This window comes from Engraulis encrasicolus, chromosome 18 (genome assembly GCF_034702125.1).
Source record: "Engraulis encrasicolus isolate BLACKSEA-1 chromosome 18, IST_EnEncr_1.0, whole genome shotgun sequence".
In the NCBI taxonomy this organism is placed as follows: Eukaryota; Metazoa; Chordata; class Actinopteri; order Clupeiformes; family Engraulidae; genus Engraulis; species Engraulis encrasicolus.
Genome location: NC_085874.1, coordinates 10,070,501 through 10,092,481, shown reverse-complemented (window position 1 = coordinate 10,092,481; position 21,981 = coordinate 10,070,501). Strand labels below are relative to the sequence as shown.

General features: G+C 42.3%; 2 protein-coding genes across 6 annotated transcripts in view; one reads left to right on the top strand and one right to left on the bottom strand.

Moving 5' to 3' along the window:
- Window positions 1-2,445, bottom strand: part of si:ch211-278j3.3 (E3 ubiquitin-protein ligase RNF19B) — a 48,838-nt gene extending 46,393 nt beyond the window's left edge. For 2 of the 3 annotated variants that reach the window (XM_063222973.1, XM_063222971.1), the window contains exons 1-2: window positions 1,986-2,445; window positions 160-396 (exon numbers count right to left, since the gene is read on the bottom strand). The gene's annotated coding sequence lies outside the window, so the exon portion shown is untranslated. Of the gene's footprint in view, window positions 1-159; window positions 397-1,981 lie in introns of all 3 variants that reach the window. The other variant, XM_063222972.1, reaches the window with a different exon arrangement.
- On the top strand, window positions 744-21,672 carry znf513a (zinc finger protein 513a). 3 transcript variants are annotated; one of them, XM_063222969.1, is made up of 4 exons: window positions 744-1,039; window positions 2,478-2,612; window positions 15,509-16,543; window positions 18,778-21,672. In XM_063222969.1, the coding sequence occupies exons 3-4, from the start codon at window positions 15,574-15,576 to the stop codon at window positions 19,872-19,874; spliced, it is 2,067 nt and encodes a 688-aa protein (XP_063079039.1). In that variant the 5' UTR covers window positions 744-1,039; window positions 2,478-2,612; window positions 15,509-15,573; the 3' UTR covers window positions 19,875-21,672. The 3 variants fall into 3 exon arrangements, with proteins under 3 accessions (XP_063079039.1, XP_063079038.1, XP_063079040.1); XM_063222968.1 differs by lacking the exon at window positions 744-1,039 and adding an exon at window positions 1,096-1,932; XM_063222970.1 differs by lacking the exons at window positions 744-1,039; window positions 2,478-2,612 and adding an exon at window positions 13,558-14,132.
- The last annotated feature ends 309 nt before the right edge of the window (window positions 21,673-21,981 follow it).

Below are 21,981 nucleotides of genomic sequence, written 5' to 3'. Positions count from 1 at the left end.
GTATTCCATCCCTCTTATAATTATCTCACTGCAGAGCTACTGTAGGCCTTTAAGCCTAGGTCTACTAGCCTATACACCAGGAAAAAATACAAAATACATTCTTGTTACAATCAGACAAAGGATGGTTAAAGGCGAATGCATGGGGGAACGGCACCTTACCTTCTGTCGACCCTCTGTCTCCAAGCTCAATACGCCGACTGGCTCCTCCCATTGAACAGCCGAGAACAGGAGAGCGGTGGGCTTTTACCGAACCCTCCCACTGCTGTAGCATTCAAGCATATTTGCCCGGCGTCAACCCTTGGTCTTCAGCGAGTTTCACTGGATCCGCACGGTCCAAGCAGCGCCACATGACGTTGAGAAGGAGATCCCCGTAACATCAAAGATTCCCTCCCCCTTCTACGAAAAAAAAACGCCGTAGAACCAGTGACAGTAGAACGCATCGAAGAAATAGAAGACTGAAAAGGCACCCCTATGACTGTTTCATGTTCATTATCATGATGTAGGCTATTTTTCTGACAACATCGTTTGTCTTTTCACCCAAGGAGAAATGTAGCCTATAGCCTTAATTAATAAAAGGCTATCGTTGGACAGGTCAGCTTCTTCTGTTGAAGGGGAAAACTCAAGCAGAATGAAAAGAGGAACAACACATGAGATCCGAATGCACGTGCGTCAATAATTTAGAAACTCTGATACCATTCACCTCCAGTGGGCGATGGGGGAACATGCGTGTAATTAGCCTGGCTATTTGAGCGCATTTGTGCTGTAAAGAAAAGGATTGCATAACCAACTTAATACATGTACCGTTATTCAGGCAACATTTTGGATGATGACAGCCATCTCACCCATGCGAAAATTATGCGCAAACACTCAAAAACTACAAATCCCAATAAACCGGAAATTGCAAAAGGAAACGGAAATATGTAATATAGCGGAAGAGAATGTATACAATAGCAATCTAAAAATCAATTAAGTTATGAAAAAAAGCTCATTAATTGCCTTTCTTTGTCGCCGATGTTGTTATGGAATGGCGGATAGCTAGGTATTGTATTTTCTACGATGCGTATGTTTTTCCCTATAAATAATGGTATTATTACCACGTACAACCTAAACTATGAATATGTTTATGAAATGTTGTTAGCTATCTGGCTAGGATAGCTTGTTTACTATCTAAGTTATCTTCATCGATAGCGTAGCTCGGTGCAAATAGAATTAAAATAGCAAGCCGAACGTGTGAGATATCTCAGGATCTAGCAGCCCCTTCTCAGTTTGCAAGCTAATTTTAGCAAGCTAGCGCGCTATCTTGCAATCTTGACAGGTAGCCAGCCCGGTGACTTGGCTAACCAGATTGTACACTACGCTGTTTATATTACAATTTAATGCAAACCAGTTCACATCGCTGGAAGTGGGTAATTATATGAATTTCAACTACACATTGGCGGTTCTTGACTATTTGGTTTATCTGGCCTACTATTAGCCACATAGAAGCGGCAAAATATCCTCCCGAGTAGCGGACAAATAGCTTTCATATGTCAATTACTCTGCTAGGCAGTGATGTTGATTTAATCCAACGACATTTTTTCAACATACAGTATTTAGTCGCTCTCAACATTGAATGTTATTTATTGTCAGCTGCAGGGTTGTGGCTAGCAGGCAAGCTAAAGGCCATTTATCGTCCAACACAGGGGCTATTCGTGGATGTCAGGATAGTGTGTGTACCCCAGTCCTTTCTCATGGGGTTGTTGACATCACAGTGCCAGCGGCTCTGAATCAGTTTCCTTTACACAAAACACGTGCCTTGAAATCTGGTAAAGATGTCAAATTTCTAACTATGGCCTGATAAGACTCGCGAGGCGTCGCCAAGCAGGTGCATGACCAGAGAGGGCGACTGGAAGATGCCAAGAAGAAAACAGCAGAATCCACAGCCTGTAAAGTGTAAGAAATTCATCCAAAACAAAGCGTTTGGGGCCGATGAGTTACGTACTTACGTGGGAGTATGGTGGTGATGGGGAAGTATTGTTGACCTGGGATTTTGGTGACAGTGTTGACTGTTTCATAGTTGAGTGTGGTAGTGTGCTTCCGTCCTGTGTGTGTCAAAATCATGGTTTCACATGTGGTGTATAGCTTGTGATTAAAACATGCCCTTGTGTGGCTGGAACAGACGATTCCCAAGTATTCTATTGGGTTCTTCTTTGATTAAAAAACTGTAAGCTAATGGGCAATACAATTGAACAGATCTAAAGACCAGCACATATAATCTACACATTGCCCAACTTTTGTCAGAGGCTTTATAATATTACAAGCTCTACAGCACTGTGCAAGCCTAGTTCTACTAAAACGTGTCCTGTGCAATTTTTCACAATTGCTTAACAACAATGTGGATGTGTTGAAAGGCTTCCTGCTCGGTGTCTGTCAGGTTGAAAGGGTTCTATTAACTATTATTTTTTTCTTCATTATTGTTGTTCTGTTTGTCGTTTTAGTGGATTCTGATGATGCTTTAGGACTTGAAACAGCTGCAAGCCTCACCTTTGAGAGTGATCTCATCCTGGGACAAGATCTTGTTTTTACCGACCCAGACAACGATGGAAAAAGCATAGGACTGGAGAAATTTGCCGGTGAGTTCATAAAGCAAATGCAAAATCTCTCAATATTGTTTTTCTATTCGGTTTATGAAAATAGAATGAACAAATGTCATCAGTTCTGCGTGTAAACTAGAACGTTGTTGGAGGGAAGAGGCGACTACAGCACACATTTGGCAGCACTCATATCTAGCTGCCATTTAAAACGTGGGAAAAAGATTGAAGACACACTGAAATGGCCGCTACGCATTCCGTGGTGCTTGGGAACATAATTGATGGTCAATGAAATTTATTTTATTTGTAGAAGCCTATATTATTATTTTTTTGGTGTGTGTTTTTGTTGTTTGTTTTTTGTGTGTGTGGTTTGGATTTTTGTTTTTTGTTGTGCAAATTTGGGGCAAAGAACATCTGTTGGGGGGAGTAATGTAAGAAAAAAGGAAAATGTGATTTAGCATTACACGGATATTTTGTACTGATGTATTACAACTTTGGCATGCTGTTCTGTTAATAACAAACTTATAGTAGGGGTTGATGCCCTTATCAGTGTGGAATGGTGAAGAAGTAGCCTGACCCTGCTATCCGTATGTTTCAGCTGAATTCACATGTCCCTCCACAACATGTTTGGGTTGAGCCTTTTGGGACGAGATTACTCATGTTGCTTGCCAGGCAACATGACCAATCAGCCAATGGAGGAGGGACAATGGGGGGGGGGGGGACGACACACTGGCCCTGTTTGAGATGCTGCATGCAATGTGCATGCGCACTACGCAATCACAATTGGGTAAATAGGGTGTGAGCCAGAGGCCAAATTTTCACATATTGGTATCACCTGGGGTGGCAAAGTCTATCAATGTTTTTTGTAATCCTCCATGCCTGAGGGACATTATTTGGTATGATAGCCCTCTGGAGGTGGTAGCTTTCTTATATTTTTACTAGTGGTGGGCCGTTGTCGGCGTTAACGTGCTGCGATAATGTGAGACTCTTACCGCGCGCAAGAAATGGAAGTTAAAGTTGCAGTTACATTAACATGGTATGATTAGAAAGTACATTTTCTCAGTTGTACAACTCAATTGCTCTCAATTTGGAATAATAAAAAAAACCTTCAGTGAACTAAGTTACAAAACATCACATTTGGTTGATGCTTTTATCCAAAGCAACTTACAATCGAGGACATAATCATAGCATACAACACTTGCAGATACAAAGTGCACAGGTAGTGAAGTTATGATGGTTATGAAGTGAAGTTATGATGGTTTCCTGTTCTTTTGCAGCTTTTTCCATGGTAATGGTGCATTTCAGACCCAATTGAAGCCAGTAGGAGGTGGGACTTCTCCTACCTGCATTATTTCTGCTTCCACTCCAGGCAGTTGGAAGCGGAATTTCAACAGACATAAACAACCACTGCGGTTTAGCTTACCATGGCATGGTGTTCTGATACGAACCAAACGTCTCAAACAATGATTATTTGTACTGTACGTGACATTCATGTTGACTCAATTTCACGTCATAACATGAGGTTGAGTTAAAACTGCTGTGTTTAAACCAACTACACATGAGATAAATAAAGTTTCATTTATTTAAAGGGACACTGTGCAGGAAATGGTCAAAAAAGGTACTGCAACTATGCTACTCATTGAAACTGGGCTGCCTATTGCCAAATTTGATCTTTACATGAAAGTTTTCTAAGAAATTAACAAATATTTTCTATTATGGCCCAATTAGAGTAATTTTTGCAGCTAAAAATGGCTATTTTTGGAAATTCAAAATGGCGGACCATGGAGAAGATCCCCCTTTTCATGTATGAAAAGTGCAATTTTCCCAGTCATAATGAATACTTAGAATTTGATGGTGGTGCTAAGTATTCATGAAAAAGGTAACATTAGTGAATGGGCAGCATGAATTCTGGAAATAAACAACTAAAAATCTCACACAGTGTCCCTTTAATGACATTCTAAATAACAGCTCCGACTTCAATTCGTTGATGTGGGAGTACAGGGAGGTCCCCCCAGTTCCCCAGTGGGAGGTCCCACTTCGACCGGCGTTCTAGTACATTTTTTGTAGAAGGAGGTGGGAAAAGTCCCATCTCCCACTAGTTTGGACTGGGTCTTAAATGCACCATAAGATCAGGCTAGTGATTTTTTAAAAATATATATATATTTTACACAGAGAGTCTCTATCATTTCATTATGAAATAACATTCAACAAAACCAAATTATTGAAACATAATGGTATCAACTAGGGCTGGGCGATATGGAAAAAATATGGATTACTTTATATCACGACAACGATATGTATCACGATATAGCACAATTACATACGTTTTCAGTAATTCTCTTTATTCTCTTTATTTGCTCTTTATTTTTTCATGTCGCAAAACAACCTTTCTTTAAAATGGATCTTTTTATTCTTATTTTTACAGTTACATTAACTTATAGTGTGTATTGTGACGACATGCAATGTAATTAAATGATATTCAATTGTATAAAATGGATAAAAATTACTATCACAATATAAACGATATAGGAGAAAGGTCACAATATACACTTTTATATCACGATAACGATATATATTATAATATCATATTTGCCAGCCCTAGTATCAACAAAACAAAATTGTTGACACAATATGCTATCTGTTAGATGAAGTGTGTAGCACAGCATTTTCACACAATTACCAGTATTATGTGTATCCTAACATTATTCAGCTCAGCCTAATAACACTTTTAACATCTCATGTTCAAATGCATAAGGGTGTTACCAATTTCACCCACTAGAGTGCAGTATAGTACAAAACTGTACAGAGCTAACACCCCACTATTACAGTTAGTTACAGTGTTATGAACACATTTGGGTAATCGTAAATTGGTGTAGTTTAATGAGACAATCGCACGGAAGCTACATTTGTTTTCCTATAAATATAAAGAAAGTGTAAAAATAAAAATAAGTTTGGACACCCTTTTTATTTCTACGTTATGGATTTATACCGATCTAGTTGCAGCACAAACTTGTTTTAATGACTTTATAAGGTCTTAAGTAACAAAGACAGATAGGCTCGGTCATTATCGGTGTATTATAGTTTTATTTTGTGACTTTTTGACAGATAACTTGTAAAACGTGTCTCCTTGCCTGCTTTAGGTACAATGAAGGCCATTTTCTTAACCTTTTCTAAATGGACCCTTGTGCTCGGAATATCGTCAATGTTTTAGATTATTATTGTTTACATCTCTTTAGACAAATCCAAAAAAGGCTGATTTCAATCCTGTCAAATACTTGTTTTTGCCAGCAAATTTACCGTAATTTTAGCAATAAAATAATTCCTGAATATAAGTGCACCCACTAAAGTCAAAAAGGAAGAAATTGTACACATATGTTGGCCACACCCATATAAACCCCCCATGTCCACATTGTAATTTGGAATATTGACACAATTAGCTCCAGAGATAATTCTCTTCAAGTTGTAATAATTCAAACATAAGCCACATCATGATCTAAGCCGCAGGGTTCATGGAGTAAGAAAAATGTAAGATTAGTGGTTTAAGAGATTGAAATTACAGGTAGTTTACAAAACTTTAAAAAGGCAATTTCTTTAAGGCAAATTGTGCGATTTTCAGGGTTTTTTTTGCCTTTTAGATTGAGTAAACAAGCCATTCTATAACTAGGGGTACATCTCAAGCAGGGCTTTGAACCGTTATTTTTTTCCAAACGTTCCGTTCCGAACAGAAACGGAATTATAACGTTTCCGGTTATGAGTTCCACCAATAAATTGACGTTCCCGAACCGGTTAGAACAAAAAAATATTGTTCCCGGAACGGTTAATTTCGTTCCTGTCAGCTGATTATTCCCCATAGGCCTAATCGACGGTAATTAACCAAGAAAGACGGAAGTGCAAATGAGTCAGCCTACTTCCAAACTGTTTATTCAAGTGGATGAAAAGAATATCCTCCAGAATTTTGTCATTCAGGGACGACCTAAGCGGAGAATAAACCTCAATGATGAAAATGCGCGCTCCACGCTGACTTGGGTCACGGGGAGCTCTATGATGGACATTGTGAGTTTGTGCATATTTGAAGCGGCCATGGATGCCCAATAATGTCGAACATTCTCGGTGCGCTTTACACGCACTTCTCTGCAATATCTTACAATGATGCAATGGACACTCTGCCCTTTTGTATGACAGTGATTTCTCTTATTTATGATGTGGAGTGGAGACTTTGTAATCCACAGCTCTCAATCCATTCAGTCAGAGAATGTCTGATGTTACACAGGACGTGAACCTCAGCCGTCATGGTAACGTGCACGGGAAAATAATGACTTTTTTTTTTTATGGAACGGTATTAACCGGTATTAACCGGTTACCATTATTTTTAAATAAGTGTTTCCGTTCCAGAACATAAAAAATAATAACGTTTCCGGTTCCGTTTCTGTTCCCTGTAAAATACAAAAAGTTCCTGGTTTTCGTTTTCGTTCCTTGAACCGGTTCAAAGCCCTGATCTCAAGTCCATGAGCTGTAATTGTCAATTTCACTTTATTATTAACATCAACCAATGCCCTTTTGCACATCAGCTCACATTTCTCTTTTATACAATACAAAAAGTCAAAACATGTAGATTTCCACAGCAAAAATGCATATCTAATGCTGGAATTTGGACGTTTTAATCTCTCCAATTTTCGAAATGTCAGATTTAGTCTTCATATTAAAGGGGTATTCCACTATTTTGGGGCTTAATACAGTTAAAATCATTGGCTGGGGTTTATTAAGGTGGTAAAGTGTCTTATTTTTCATGTAAGCCGTTGCCTTGCTTTAAGACAAGTTAAAAGAGGGAATATGTCGCTAAGCTAGTGAAAGTCAATGCATCCGTGTAGCATTGTGGCATGCTACACGGATGCATTGACTTTCACTAGCTTAGCGACATATTCCCTCTTTTAACTTGTCTTACAGCAAGACAACGCTTAACATGAAAAATAAGACACTTTACCACCTTTATAAACCCCAGCCAATGATTTTAACTGTATTAAGCCCCAAAATAGTGGCATACCCCTTTAACATGAAACAAAGTTTATGTATAAAATCTTATTATGACACGACAAAAGTGTTTAAACACCTATTATCCTTCATAGTATACATTAAATCGAAATTGTGTGTACGTCCGAGAAACTTTTCACTGTTCTTACCCACTGAAACCCCCTCCATAAATCAACAATGGTTTGGTCCTGACTCCTAAGTAATGTGTCCAACATCATGTGATGTTTTATCCTCTTTGGTGGGACCTTGTGACAAGTTTTGAGTTCACCTCTTCAATATTTTCATTAATACTGTTGTTTAACCCTATAGAAGGTTAATTGTCTGACAACAGTGTTAACATATTCATATGAGCCTGATTCCAAAATTACTTTTACAAAAACAGAGATGAAGGTTTTTGAAATATCAATGGATTAAGGTCTTGAGATGAAGGTCTTGAGGTTTTGAAATCTGCAGTTGGCACAGCACTCTAAAAATGGCTGAAATGTCAATTTTGTTACTCACCAGCTATGACACAGCCGAGGAATTGCTTTTTTATCTCTTTTTTTAACTCCCCGTCAATTGTGTTACATTGCCTGGCTGTGAATTGTGTTGCAAGTGTTTTTTGTGCTATAAATCTCTTAGGTGTTGGATAAACTGTAAAGAACAATATTGAGGATTATATATAGAATGGCAATATTGTATAAGGAGGGGAAACAACTCCATAATAGACATAAGAGGGATTTATGTTGAGAAAACTTATTCTGCATCACAGTTAATCATACAATCCAGTTTATCAAGCTCATAATTCATAATCCTTTTGAAGCCTGCATATCTTATGCTGCTAATCGACACTTCAAACATTCACTCATTATTTTGCTAAATTGATGTGATTCAAATATTGATGTGAATGACATTATTTGAATGGTGTTCATAACAGAGGCCTGCAGTACTGGCCCCGGGTGTGTTTACACCCGTTAACACCACCTCGTAGCCTTACGTGCATCGTTAACGATAGATTCTACAAACTTTCTTAGATTTTCTACGCCTGTTTCCCAATAACCATCGTACGTGAACGCGCATGCACAGCCTCTACGTCTACGATCATCCGTACAGCTGCCCTTAAGGTCCGCTGTCCACATTTGTGGTGCTGAAGTGTACTCGGAGTGAAGTGCTCCGTCAACCTCTCCCAAACCACTTATAAAATGTAAGGCATATGTTGATGTCAAGAGTTGAGTTTTATAAGGATGAGACTACATAGTTTTGGAAACAGTTTAAAACTATAGACAGGAGTTATCGTCGGCGAATTAAATACAATGCACACAATGAAATTCTGCCAGACCATCGGAGGAAATAACAAACTACCTGACAACTGACCGCATGGCACCTAAATAAACATAGGCTACAAACTAGGCTACTATAAGATCCAGATAAAGTGTGTGAAGTAGGCTAGTGTGTTCAAAATTAAGAAGACCTCTAAATCGAACAAGTTGGCCTATTAGTTGGGGTTCCAAATTGGGGTGCGCAAAGTTTGTAATCTTTAGTGTGCATTCAAGGCTTTGACAACTGTCAGGAGAACTTTGCACGGCAGGCTGCTGTTATTAAAAACAATGCCCGTCAAATTGTCCACAGATCCCCTCCCTGCCTTTTTATTATTGCCCACTGGAATCTGAATATGTCCTAAGTATAGTCCTAAGTACAGTTTCCCTTTCTGCATCATCTTTCCTTGCTTAGGATACTTGTCATGAAGAGGAAAGAAGTTCCAGCGAATGACAGTTTTGAAACATCCTTGCAACCACACCTTGCCATATGTCCCCGATATTCAGTCACATTCCCCACCCCCAAAGTCACAGGTGGAACCGCCACTGCGGTGAGCTCTTCTGCGTAGCAAAATGACAAATCATGAGACTCAATGTTTGCGCACTGTCGGCCGGCAGGTTTATACAAACAAAAGTGAAGAAACCGTTCAGTTTGCATAGGCTATCTGAGAGTGTGCGTGCGTGCGCACTTCCCCCTCACGACTTGGTGACAGTGTCAGTGAGTCAGCACGTGGCCATCCACCAATGTTGTGTCTTGATTGACTCATTTATGAACTTAGGGCACTATATTTCAGTGAGTAACCAATACGCCATACACACGGAAACATAACCTGAAGTGCACAAGTGCGCCGTCTGAGACATACGTATAACAATACTTTGTCTCTTGCCTCGAAATGTTCCCGTTTGTGGAATAGGCTACACTCAAAGAAATTACGATAGATCACAGTTCAATTATGCCCAATTGTACTGGCCTATCAAACACAGGCAAACTATTTTACTAGCTGTAAAATATTTTCCAATCACATTGTTTTTATTTTATACACTTACACAATTATTGCTACCTTCTTATTGTCACCTTGATATTAACACTTGGCCATGATATTAACATCTTAAAACAGTAACTTAAAGCGCAGGGTTCCTCTTTTCCTGTGGGTGTCTCCACTGTGCCATGCCCCTGGTCTTCTAGTAAATTATACTAGTAAATATTGGTTTATTATTTAGTAAATATTCATGAAAAGACCAAATTTGGTAATAGGCAGCACAGTTTCAGTGACCAGCATAGTTGCAGTGTCCATTCCGGCCACATTCTACACAGTGCACCTTTAAAGCGCAGGGATCCTCTTTTCCCTTCATATCCTGTGGGTGTCTCCACTGTGCCATGCCCTTGGTATTCCCAGGTCTCACTCCAGCACTGCCTCTGGACACTCAACTCTGGCCAAACATAGAGAACACTACATGGCAGGGGTGGGCGAATACTTTGTCCCAAGGACCACATTGGGTTTCGAATTTTGATGGAAGAGCCAGACGTCACAGATAACTTGCCTATGTCAATTATAAGAAATAATGTGCCACTGGCATGTTGGCTATTTAATACCTGCCAGTTGTAATGAAATGTGTTTATTTGGAGTAGATAAACACAGTAGTAAATGTACATGCTTACAATGCTTTCAAACCCCCAAAACCCCAGTCTTGGACAGCCACCTCTGCTTGCTACACGGGCTCCTGGAAAGTTAAGGCCGTGTGCAATATGCAGTTTAGACAGCAGGAGGCAGTGCTGAGCCAGAGCCTTATCAAAATATCACTGACAGTCAGGATTTTTTTTTTTTAAATAGGGGCACACTTGAACATTTCAGATTTATGACATTATTAACAAATGCATGGAGTCCCTCAACATGTATTCAACTTGCTTAATTGATTATTTTATCAGCTGATTATAAGCAAGTTATTACCACCAGGTGATGGGTAGGTAGATGTGCATGGTCAATGTGCATGGTCTCTTGCAAAGGTGGTAGCCAAGTTTGTTGGTACATACAGTATCACTATGCACTACTACTGTCTACCAATGCAGTTACGAGTTGGCTAATGTTTCTCCAACCTGCTGCTACTTGCACTACTGATGACATGGAAATGACACTTCATTACATGTGTAATGAAGCTAATACTGTAACAGCCCCTAACATAAGTTTTGTAGCTTATCCATGTTGTTGGAACAACAGCTAATAACCTGACTTTCAATTACCGGTAATCAATTGGCCGCAGAAGTCCCTCATATGAAAGCTTCAATCCTCCCAAATGAAGTTGTAGGTACAGAAATAAATGTGTTGCACTGAAGAAATATGAATCATTTCATGAACAAAGAAAGGGCATACAAAAGTTTTGTCGCCTACCGCAAATAATGTGACAAATGAGTAGATAAGTCACTTGAAATACACAAATATGTTGCATAACATTAGAAGATGAAGTACTGATGCTGTATTGGATCCAAATGAATTTCTCGTATGGCTTCCTTTAGCTTGAAGGACTGTAACCACGCATTTGAGCACACAATTTGACTCATACAATTTATTGATGAAGTCATTTTGAAATGCAAAGAAAGCAATCTTGTATGCATCCCAAAGTTCATCCAGATGTTTTGGTTTAGTGTTTCTCAATGGGGGCTCTACAGCCGCCCCCAGTGGGCGTTGTACCGCTGAGTGGGGCGGTGCTAGTTGCAGAAAACATTGGTATTCTATTTTTTAATACTGAAGGGTGGCGTTGGCAGGCTTATGATGAGATCTAGGAGGCGTTTATTCAAAATAGGTTGAGAACTGTTGTTTTGGCTGAACGGCGCATACCTATGGCATCAAAGAAAAAAAAATCTGCTGGACATATTTGTATGTAATGCGAGTCACACAGGCATACAGTACGGATAATGTTACTATGCAACCATGTTTTTGGAGATAAATGTAAAAGTATTGGTGCTGTTGCCTTCTACTTTTCATGGTAAAATGCAAGCATGAACGTACAGTTAATTACTAAATTTTGAAGAGGGGTGATTAATACTACATTTAAGTGGACAATTTTAATACGGATATTATATAGATTTGTTGTTTTGAGTTTTTCCCTATTTATCAATACATTTACAGGCGATTCAACACAAAAATGTCAGTAGGCTATAGTGTTCTTGTAATGGTTACCTTTCAGTATAAACCTATAGCCAATATAGCCATCTATATTCCCTCCATTGACTCCAAAACGTTTACTGATCTTGAATGTTAATTGTCCTTTTTAGAACTGTCTAAATCATGGTTCAGTACTTGATCAAAATATTTCATCTTGCACTGCAAGGCTACATCATTTTAAAAACCCAAAAAGCTTTGATAGTAAGCAATTCATGGAGTGGCCATTTCAGTCTAGGACCTTATCTGTATTGGAAAGCTCTTCGGGATAGTGAGGAAGTGGCTCTATTCAAACATACAGCAATAAAGAAACAAGGAGGAGTTGAGACTAGAAAGAGGGCCTATAAAGGTGTAAAAAAAAATAGTTGTATGCACATATTGAACGTTCAATACCAAAATGACATTTCTGTTATTGTATTTATTGATAAATATGTAAAATCTCTCAAAAAAGCAAACTTGCATAATATCCTCAACCACCCATTCTTCACACTTTTTTTTTTTAACATTTCTCCACTTAAATTCTGCAATATTGGTCTTTGAAAATCTGTGTTCATTCTTGGATTTGACAATATAAAGCACAAGACGGCACCACCAATATCTTTCAAATAGCATCATCCACACTGCATGTATGTGTCTACAGTCTGTTCTGTGCAAAGTATTTCTAACCTTTGGCAGACTGTTCAGAAAGGATTCTCCTCTGCTATAAATTGTGTTTTGAGGGGGACCAATCTATTGGGTTTTGAATGGGAACCTATTTATCTTTATCTATCCCGCTTTGACTATTTTTTGAAAATATTTTTTTCCCCCATTCACACTATCGGGAGCTTAATGTCGGGAGGTTGTGTTGTGTCTCGGTGCAAATGGAATGTTATTAGCGGGGAAATGACTGTTTTATGGGGACACATCAGTCTGGCAATGGTTAACATCTTTCATGTGGTGCCGTGTGTGTTTGTGTTTTGTGTATGTCTGATTGTGTGTGTGTGTGTGTGTGTGTGTGTGTGTGTGTGTGTGTGTGTGTGTGTGTGTGTGTGTGTGTGTGTGTGTGTGTGTGTGTGTGTGTGTGTGTGTGTGTGTGTGTGTGTGTGTGTGTGTGTGTGTGTGTGTGTGTGTGTGTGTGTGTGAGGGTTGTGAGGGTTGTGAGGGTGGGCTGGCTGCCGTGGAGCTGTGTTGTGCTGATGACAGCCTTGTCAGGGGTGAACTGGCAGAAACTGAAAACCGCCGAAACCAAACCCATCCTCCCCCAAACCCCCCACCCCCAAAAGAGAGCGAGAGAGGGATAGAAAAAATAGCAATCTGCTACCATTATTACATAAAGGGTCATCAAGACGACCATTATCATCAAGGACACCATTATGGAAAGGCATTTATTCATCATCATCATCATCATCATCATCATCATCATCTTGGTGATGGCTGCCGCCTCCACTCCACTGTCATTATCATCATCATCATCATCATCATCATCATCATCATCTCCCGTCATCATCATCATCATCAGGACCTCCATTATAGTCATCATCATTATCATTAGGCAGAGTAATCATCCACCGGGGGTTTGTGAAAAGCCCAATATAAAGACCGGTCCAGGCAGCCGTCTCCCTCACTCTGCCTCCACTCTGCCTCTCGTGCTCTGCTCTGCTCTGCTCTTCTCTGCTCTGCTGTGCTCTGGGCTGGGCTGGAGAGAGACTCTGTGTGCGTGCCTGCCTGCCTGCCTGCCTTGCTTGCTTGTCTGCCTGTGTCTGTCTCTTGCTTGGGTGTGCGTGCCTGTGTGCGCACGCGTGTGTGTGTCTGTGTGTGTGTGTGTGTGTGTGCAGAGGCAGCTGCAGACTCACTCGACTGGTTATTTCTTTCGCCGGTGGAGAAGGCCGTTTCTCCAGACTCCCGGGCAAAAACCTAGGGGGATAAGGGTCGGCTCTGGACTCCCCAAATTCTCTCCTCAACGCCTATTCCACCCCCTCAGGCTCTCTTGAAGGACATGCTTTTTAAAAACATGCTTTGAGTTTAGACATGCACTCTTTTAGTTGTGCCTCATTTTTTGTATTAGTACTATTCTCTTTTCTCAGTGGAGGACTACAATCTGAGTAAGTATGTGAAAGCCAAATGCTGATTACTCTGCCGTGTGATCTGTTTGCAAAGATGAAATGCTTGAGTACTAGTGGAGCTTTCAAAGTAAAACAAAAACAATGGAGTTTCAGAAGGACTACTTTGGTGCAGTTCTGCGGGACTGTTATGCTATTCGACTGTTGCTGTTGTGAAGTATGTTTTCTTTGACAGTAAAGATATGATCACTGCCCATGATTTTCTTGCCGCTGTTCCAAAGGGGAGGGGAAAATATATTTTTTGTTTCCCATTTCATTTGACGGTGATGGATAAATTGTGTTCACACATGTATGAGAATGTAAGACCATTTCTCTGATGTCTTTGAATTGAATGCATAGCTTTTATGTATCATTTAGTGTTCCTTTTCATAGAAATCATTAGAAGTATTGTTTAAATTGATGGAGGTTAAGGTTTTTTAATAACGATGCACATCTTTACACATATCAGTGCACACAATATTATGCATACAATGCAATATGTGACTGTACATGTCATGTAGGTTGTGTGCGTGTTTTTATTACATTATATTGTTCACAAATATTCATGATAACATATCCCATTCATTATTGTTTAAAAAACAGTTCGAACTATAGATGCAGCAAGTCGATCGCAAAATGAAATCTTGTCATTACGAAGCGTGAACCTCGTTTAAAACAAATTCTGAGTTCTGTTAAATGCCGTCCCTGAAAAAGGGCTAATTGGCGCTTCGTTGTGGCGATTAGGAGAGAAAGCCTCTGATGGAACTTCCACTTCAGGTGACCTCTGTCCTAACTAACACACTAAAGACGTGTTTTTTGTTTTCACAAACAATTGTCAGGCAACCCCATTTGGATGGTTCATTGTTGTTCTGTATGGGACAGAAACAGTCAATGTTGGTGTTGCAGTGTTTGTATTGCAAACTAATCTGTCTAATGTGATTGGTGAGATGGCAACTACATAACACATGTGATGGTTAGAAGGACAAATGTAATGGTGAATCATATCTGGCCACATAAATGCAATATTTTATTTTTCACGTTATTTGGAACATGTGGATATGCATGTTGCTTACTTAAATGCTAATTCCTTTGGGGCTTGAATGAAAGAAAATCCTTTTACAAGAAGTAAGAATTGTGCTTTTATATGACAATGCCTGCACATGACCGTAAGGCTACACTCAGCTTACCCCTGTTCTCTCCTCTGCTGTGTGTGTGTGTGTGTGTGTGTGTGTGTGTGTGTGTGTGTGTGTGTGTGTGTGTGTGTGTGTGTGTGCTTGTGTGTGTGCTTGTGTGTGTGCTTGTGTGTGTGCTTGTGTGTGTGTGTGTGTGTGTGTGTGTGTGTGTTTGTGCTTGTGTGTGCACGTGCCTTATCTCCGCAGATGAGCTAAGCTTGCCCGCGTTCTCTCTGCCCGACGAGGAAAGCTCCTCCCCCAGCCGCCTGAGCATGGAGAGCGACACAGACGAGCCCCGCGCCGACCGCAATGCACTTACCTCCAACACCAACACTACCAACAACAACACTAGCACCACCCACAACAGCAACAACAGCAACAACACAACAGCCTCCACCACCAACGCCTCCACCTCCGCCTCCACCACCCCCACCTCCAACACCTCCCCCTTCCCCAGCTACCTCTCCTGCCGGGGCTGCGGCCGGCTGCCCGAGGACCCCATGGGCGTGGACCTGGTGGGCCCCTACTGCCTGCACTGCTGCAAGGCGGGCAGCATGATGGGGCTGAGGGACGGGCTGGGCCCCGGGGCCTTCCGCCGGGTGGGACTGGGGATGGGGATGGGGATGGGGCTTTGTGGAGGTGGAGGAGGAGGAGACCTGGCAGGGGAGGGGGGCCTGGGCTCCGACGGGGCGGGCGGCGCCGGTGACGGGCTCCTGAAGCTCCATTCGTGCCACCTGTGCGGCTTCTCGTCGCGCTACGCCAACCACGTGAAGCGGCACATGAAGACGCACAACGGCGAGAAGCCGTACCGCTGCCCGCTGTGCGCCTACGCCTCGGCCCAGCTGGTCAACCTGCAGCGCCACCTGCGCATCCACACCGGCGAGAAGCCGTACAAGTGCCAGACCTGCGCCTTCGCCTGCAGCTCCCTCGGCAACCTCAAGAGGCACCAGCGCATGCATGCCGTCACCGGACCTGGAGCTGCCACCGCGGCCGCCACCGCTGCTGCTGCTGCTGCCACCCCTGTTGACCCTGCTCCTGCCCCTGCCCACGCCCACACACACACCACCACACCCAGCCATGGAGGACACCCATGCCCAGGCCATGGTGCAGGTGGTGGTGGTGGTGGTGGAGGAGGAAGAGGTGGTGGTCGGAGCGGTGGAGGCCCACGCGGGGAACACAGCCTGAGGAGGCCTCTTAGGAGTCACAGAGCCAGGGGTGAAGCGGCAAGGACTAGCAACGATGGTGAGTAGGATCGTCATCATGATCACTCGCTGGAATGGCAAGGGGAGACGGGAGCTTAAAAATGCTTTGGGGGTTATGTGTGTGGTAGCAGTGGTGAATGTAATGCCTTAAAGAAACAGTCCACCATTTTTTGGGAAATGGGATAATTCTACAGCTCCCCTCGAGTTCAATGATTGCGTTTTACCTTTCTCCAGCCATTCTCTGATTCTAGTGACATTACGTCTTAAAATATATAATTGAACCGAATGAGTTTTTGATACCTTCCCAAAAAGTATTATCACCAGTAGGGCTGGGTAAAATAATCGATTTAATCGATAATCGATCGGTTTCATTTAAAATTCACATAATCGATTCACAGGGCACAAAATCGTTTATTTTTTGTTATTTTTCTTTTTGTTCTTTTTGTTTAATTTAGGACTATGGAAAATACCCAGTAGGTATTTGTCAGTTAGGCCTAGGCCTACTTATTACAAATTAGCAAATCTGTTAACCCATTGACGCCGGTTGTTGCGTTACGCAACATTGGCCCTGACGCCGGTTGTTGCAAAACGCAACATTATTGATTTGTCAATATTTTCAAGACGCATGAGAGATGCAATGCACAATGTTTTGTTCAAATACACAAGAGGTGGGTGTTCTCGATTTTTTGAAAGATCATGTAGCAAAAAAAAAGTTTGATTCGTCGACAAAAATGTCAAACGCAATCAACCATGCTTACTTCTGCAGACGTGGGTTGTTTAGCCATTTCGCACAGGTAAAAAAAATACCAAGACACGCTGTTACAGCGAACGTGATGTTCAGTTGAAAGGTAATGAAGAGATTTTAATCGAGGAAATGAAATATGATTGAAGACCCTTTAGATAGAGAGCAGGAGTGTGATTTGCCGCGGCCGCATGAAGAGGTGGGCGAGTGGCTTCCAAATCCAAATCCAGCTAGATTCCGACGTTACCAAAACTTCACTCCGATACTCGGGGCAATTTGCGAAGGTGCTAATATCTGAGGAAGCACGTCCTTTAGATATATTTCAGAATATTTTCACTGAGGAACTTTCGGATATGGTGATAACCTATTGGTGAGGCAGACAACGGTAGACATGCGAATTATAGACGTGCGGCCACACATCCAGCTCAAAGTGGAGCCCCGTCTCAAAATAGGATATGAAATTGCTCATCGGTCTTTGCATAACGTTTGGAGGAATAAAACGGCCATACTCGCTGGTGGGAGAGCAAGTGGCTGTATCAGACAAATGTCCCCCGATTTATGGCAGAAATGACTGCCTAATAATTATAATAGGCCTAATAATGATTATTATGATTTAGTTATAGTCGGTTATTGATTGTAACAGTAGCAATAGCAGCCTAATAATAGCCTATAATAAATAGCAGCATCAAGCACTATCCTGAAAGCACATGAAACTTTTTTCTATCATTTGATTATGAGATATGATTTTTTAAAGGAATATGTGTTAGTGTTAATGCTGAATGAGCATAATCCCGTGAAAGCAGAGGATTTTACCTTTTAAATGCAATTTGTCCCATGTCCCTATGCATTCCAGAGGCTGAGATATTGAATTTTTCATAGGAGTTTTCAACCAATTTTTCTTACCTCAAAAAGCCCTCAGGCATTGGGGACCTTTTCTAAAAACTGGCTCAGGCGCCAATGGGTTAACACTGTCAAGCCACAGCCCTTTGACATTTTTATTTAAAAATAGGCAACAGCATCTTTTAGGGGAAATCCTGGCACCAAGAAGGGAACGGATTGAATCGATTCGGAATGAATCGAATCGAATTGAATCGTGATTAATTGATTCAAAGCCCTAAGACTCGAAATCGAATCGATACAGGAACATGGCTGCGATACCCAGCCCTAATCACCAGACTTGTTTCGTTTCATGTGCCACTACATCTCTGTCTCCAACTAATTCATATCTAGGGTATGCACAGTGTACAGCATCTCAGCCAATGGCAGCTTGCAACGTTAAGCTGTTTTTTTGTTCGGGAAATGGTATTCTGAAAATGATCGTCTATGGATAATAAGCCAGATTTTATTTTAGTTCCCTAGGTCAATTTTCTGTGGCGTTCATTATATGATATAAGAGTAAATTTTGTTTTGTTAAAAAATGTGTCTAATTTATGGATAACCAGCAGGTTTTTTTTTAGAGCCCCATCTTTAGGCAGTCGATTCACTGCTGTTTTATTAAATATTAGTTTTAAAATCTTTTTTTTTTCTTCTAGAAATGGTGTCCCGGAGTGAGTTGTCCCAAGTCCCGGTGGGTGCAGGCGAGGGGTCTTTCCTGCATGCCTTTGACGGCCCTCGACCAGAGCAGCAGCAACAGCAACAGCAACAGCAGCAGCAAACGCATCACCACAGTCATCATGCGCCTCATCCTCCTCACCATCACCACCATCACCACCACCACCAGCACCACCACCAGCAACAACAACATCGCCCTGCTCCTCCTGCAGCCCCTTCTGCTCTCCACACCCCTCCCCCTCCTCCTCAGCCCAGCTCTGCCCAGCCGTCCCAGGTGCAGCCTCAGCCCCCTCCTGCTCCCCACCCTCCAGCCCTGCCGCCGCTCCTCTTCCCCTTCACCTGCCGCCTGTGCGGAGTGGCGCTGGACGACGAGGACGGCTCATCCGCCCAGATCTGTGCCCGCTGCACGCTTGAGCTCCTCACCAAGGACACCAGCGCCGGCATGCCGGGCGAGCGCTCTGCGGCGGGCGGCGGCAGCGAGCGTGTCTACACCTGCGCCGCGTGCCCCTTCCTCACCCACTACCCCAACCACCTGGCGCGCCACATGAAGACCCACAGCGGCGAGAAGCCCTACAAGTGCCCGCAGTGCGACTACGCCTCGGCACACTTCGACAACCTGAAGCGCCACCACCGCGTGCACACCGGGGAGAAGCCGTACAAGTGCCACCTGTGCGACTACGCCTGCGGCAACCTGGCCAACCTGAAGCGGCACCAGCGCGTGCACTCGGGCGCCAAGCCCTTCCAGTGCGCCCTGTGCAACTACAGCTGCAACCAGAGCATGAACCTCAAGCGCCACATGCTGCGCCACACCGGCGAGAAGCCGCACAAGTGCCAGGAGTGCGGCTACACCACGGGCCACTGGGACAACTACAAGCGGCACCAGAAGAAGCACGGCCTGCTGGCCGACGGCTGGGTCAAGGTGCCCATGCCCGGCGATGGTGGCGGCAGCGGTGGTGGTGGTCTTGGCGGCAGCATTGGGGGCAGGGGTGGCAGAGTTGGGGAGGAGGGGGAAGATGAGGAAGAGGAGGAGGAGGAGATGATGGTGGAGGAGGACGAGGAGGAGGATGTTCGAGTGTGATGGATGGATGGATGTGGAGATGTTGAGGGAGGGAAGTGAGGATCGGGGGAGGGGGGGTGGTAGCAGGTGAATCAGATCTGTGTAATCAAATAATCGTATAGGAGCGAAAGATACTTTGAGCTCGTTCTTTTCCGGGCATCCATTTAATGTCGGGTGAACGCCCCTTTAGGAGACCTTCGGAGTCTTAATTGAGAATAAATGGAGTTCCGTTAGCGCTGTAGATGGCGGTAGCGCACTTCTGGTGCAAACACCACAAAAAGAGAAGAAGGAGGGGGCAACGCCCCTTAGGAGACCGAATTTGAGCACACTCCTTTGCATTGGATGGACAGAGTTTGGGATATCTTCCTCTCCTATACGTTTCTTTGGTGTAATGATGAGAGTGGAATGTTGAAGGGACTGACTAGATTTAATAGTAGAGTAGAGAGAGACTGAATTAGGCATTAGGCAGTTGTACATTGAGATCAATCAGAGGAGATCAACACGAGCTGTAAAACAGTTGTATAGTGAGGTTCTTAGAATGTCAAAAGGAAAAAAAAAACTACCAGCATAATCTTGGGTGGTGTTTTTTTGTTGTGTGCGAGTTAGTTCATGTATTTATATGCGTCCTCAACCGTGTATTTTTTGTCTGTTACGTTACGTCACAGCAGGAGCGTGTCTGCTGATATCCATTGGCTGCTATGTTATAGAATTGTGCACAACTTTAAAAAAAAAAAAAGGGCAACTATGTAAACAGACTGGAATGTTCTGTTGTCTTTGACCATGAAGTTCAAGGGGAGGTGGAGGGCAAGGTATCCTGCTTGCCATCTTGGACAATAACGTTCACAACTGCACAACCTGGGGAGTTACGTTTGCCAAACACGCCACTGACACTATTTATATATATATAAAAAAACATTGTATGCTCCGCGCACTGATGTCCTATCTCGGCCTGGACTGCTACGGTTCTTGCACTGCCTTAGCCGGGGAGTGAAGTGGAGACAACAGGCATGCAGATCATTATGGGATGCAAGGCTACACTGTGACCTTACGCCATACCATTGTTATCGTCTGTTTGTCTGCCTGCCTGCCTGCCTGTGCCCAAATACGTTGGACACTCATGGCCAATCATGTTCTTTCTTTGAAGTTGTGTCTTCTTTATCTGTTACCCCGCCCCCAGTTTATGTCACTTATGGACTTAAAGTTTATTTTGTAACACCCTTATTGCAAGTTCCAAACTTGTTCCTTTTAAACTCTTGCACCGCAGGGAATAGAATTAGAAACCAAGACTGCATCTGAGTTGTTGGCAAATAGTCAAGTCTTAAAAAAACTGTGAAATATTTTTTGTCTTGACTTTTTTTTTTTGACGTTTTATCATTGTTTTGTTATTGTTTTTTTGTCATTTGAACTCTGATAAGCATGAGAGTGTCAAGTTGAAACATACTATAAATAGCGTTTATTTTTTTAAACGTGACTGCCTTGATCCGTTTGAAAGCATATTTTTTCATAATATATATTGTTTTTTGTTTCTTTTTGTTTCTTTTTTTAAAGTGTCCCTTGTCTGAAGAATGTTGAACCCACATCTTAGCTGTCTGAGACTTCTGTTGCTCGTTAAAGGGGGATTTGGGGGGCGGGGGAGTTAACTGGGACCATGATAATATGCAGTTTTAAAAAACGTTTCAGGTTGCCAAGAGATGATTTGAGTTTGAGGTGAAGGTGTTTGTAGATGTCCATGGTGCTGTTGAGTCTTTCTCTTGTAATTATGCAGTGGTTTCATGATTGCCTTAAGTATTCTCAAATTAAAAATAAGGATTCAAATTAAGAGGTGTGTGTTCTTACGTGCCTGGTGACCTCTAAATCCATCCCTTCCCCCTCTTAGTTTGCTAGTAGACTACTCATCAAACCTTCAAATGCCTTCTTGGAAGTTTGGGACTTATGTGACATTTAAAGGTGCACTGTGTAAGATTGTGGCCAGAGTAGGTATTGCAACTATGCTGCTCATTGAAACTATGCTGTCTACTGCCAAATTTGATCTTTTCATGAATATTTACTAAATAAAGAAGTAATATTTACTCGTATGGCCAACGCACAGGCAGTTCTGCAGCTAAAAACATCTATTTCTGTAAATTCA

What these genes read in the sequence shown, in the direction of transcription:
- znf513a (XM_063222968.1), top strand. Translation starts at nt 1,869, where the DNA reads ATGACCAGAGAGGGCGACTGGAAGATGCCAAGAAGAAAACAGCAGAAT. An exon ending in GAATCCACAGCCTGTAAAGT is followed by an intron (nt 1,933 to 2,477) that starts GTAAGAAATTCA and finishes TTGTCGTTTTAG; the next exon opens with TGGATTCTGATGATGCTTTA. An exon ending in AGGACTGGAGAAATTTGCCG is followed by an intron (nt 2,613 to 15,508) that starts GTGAGTTCATAA and finishes TTATCTCCGCAG; the next exon opens with ATGAGCTAAGCTTGCCCGCG.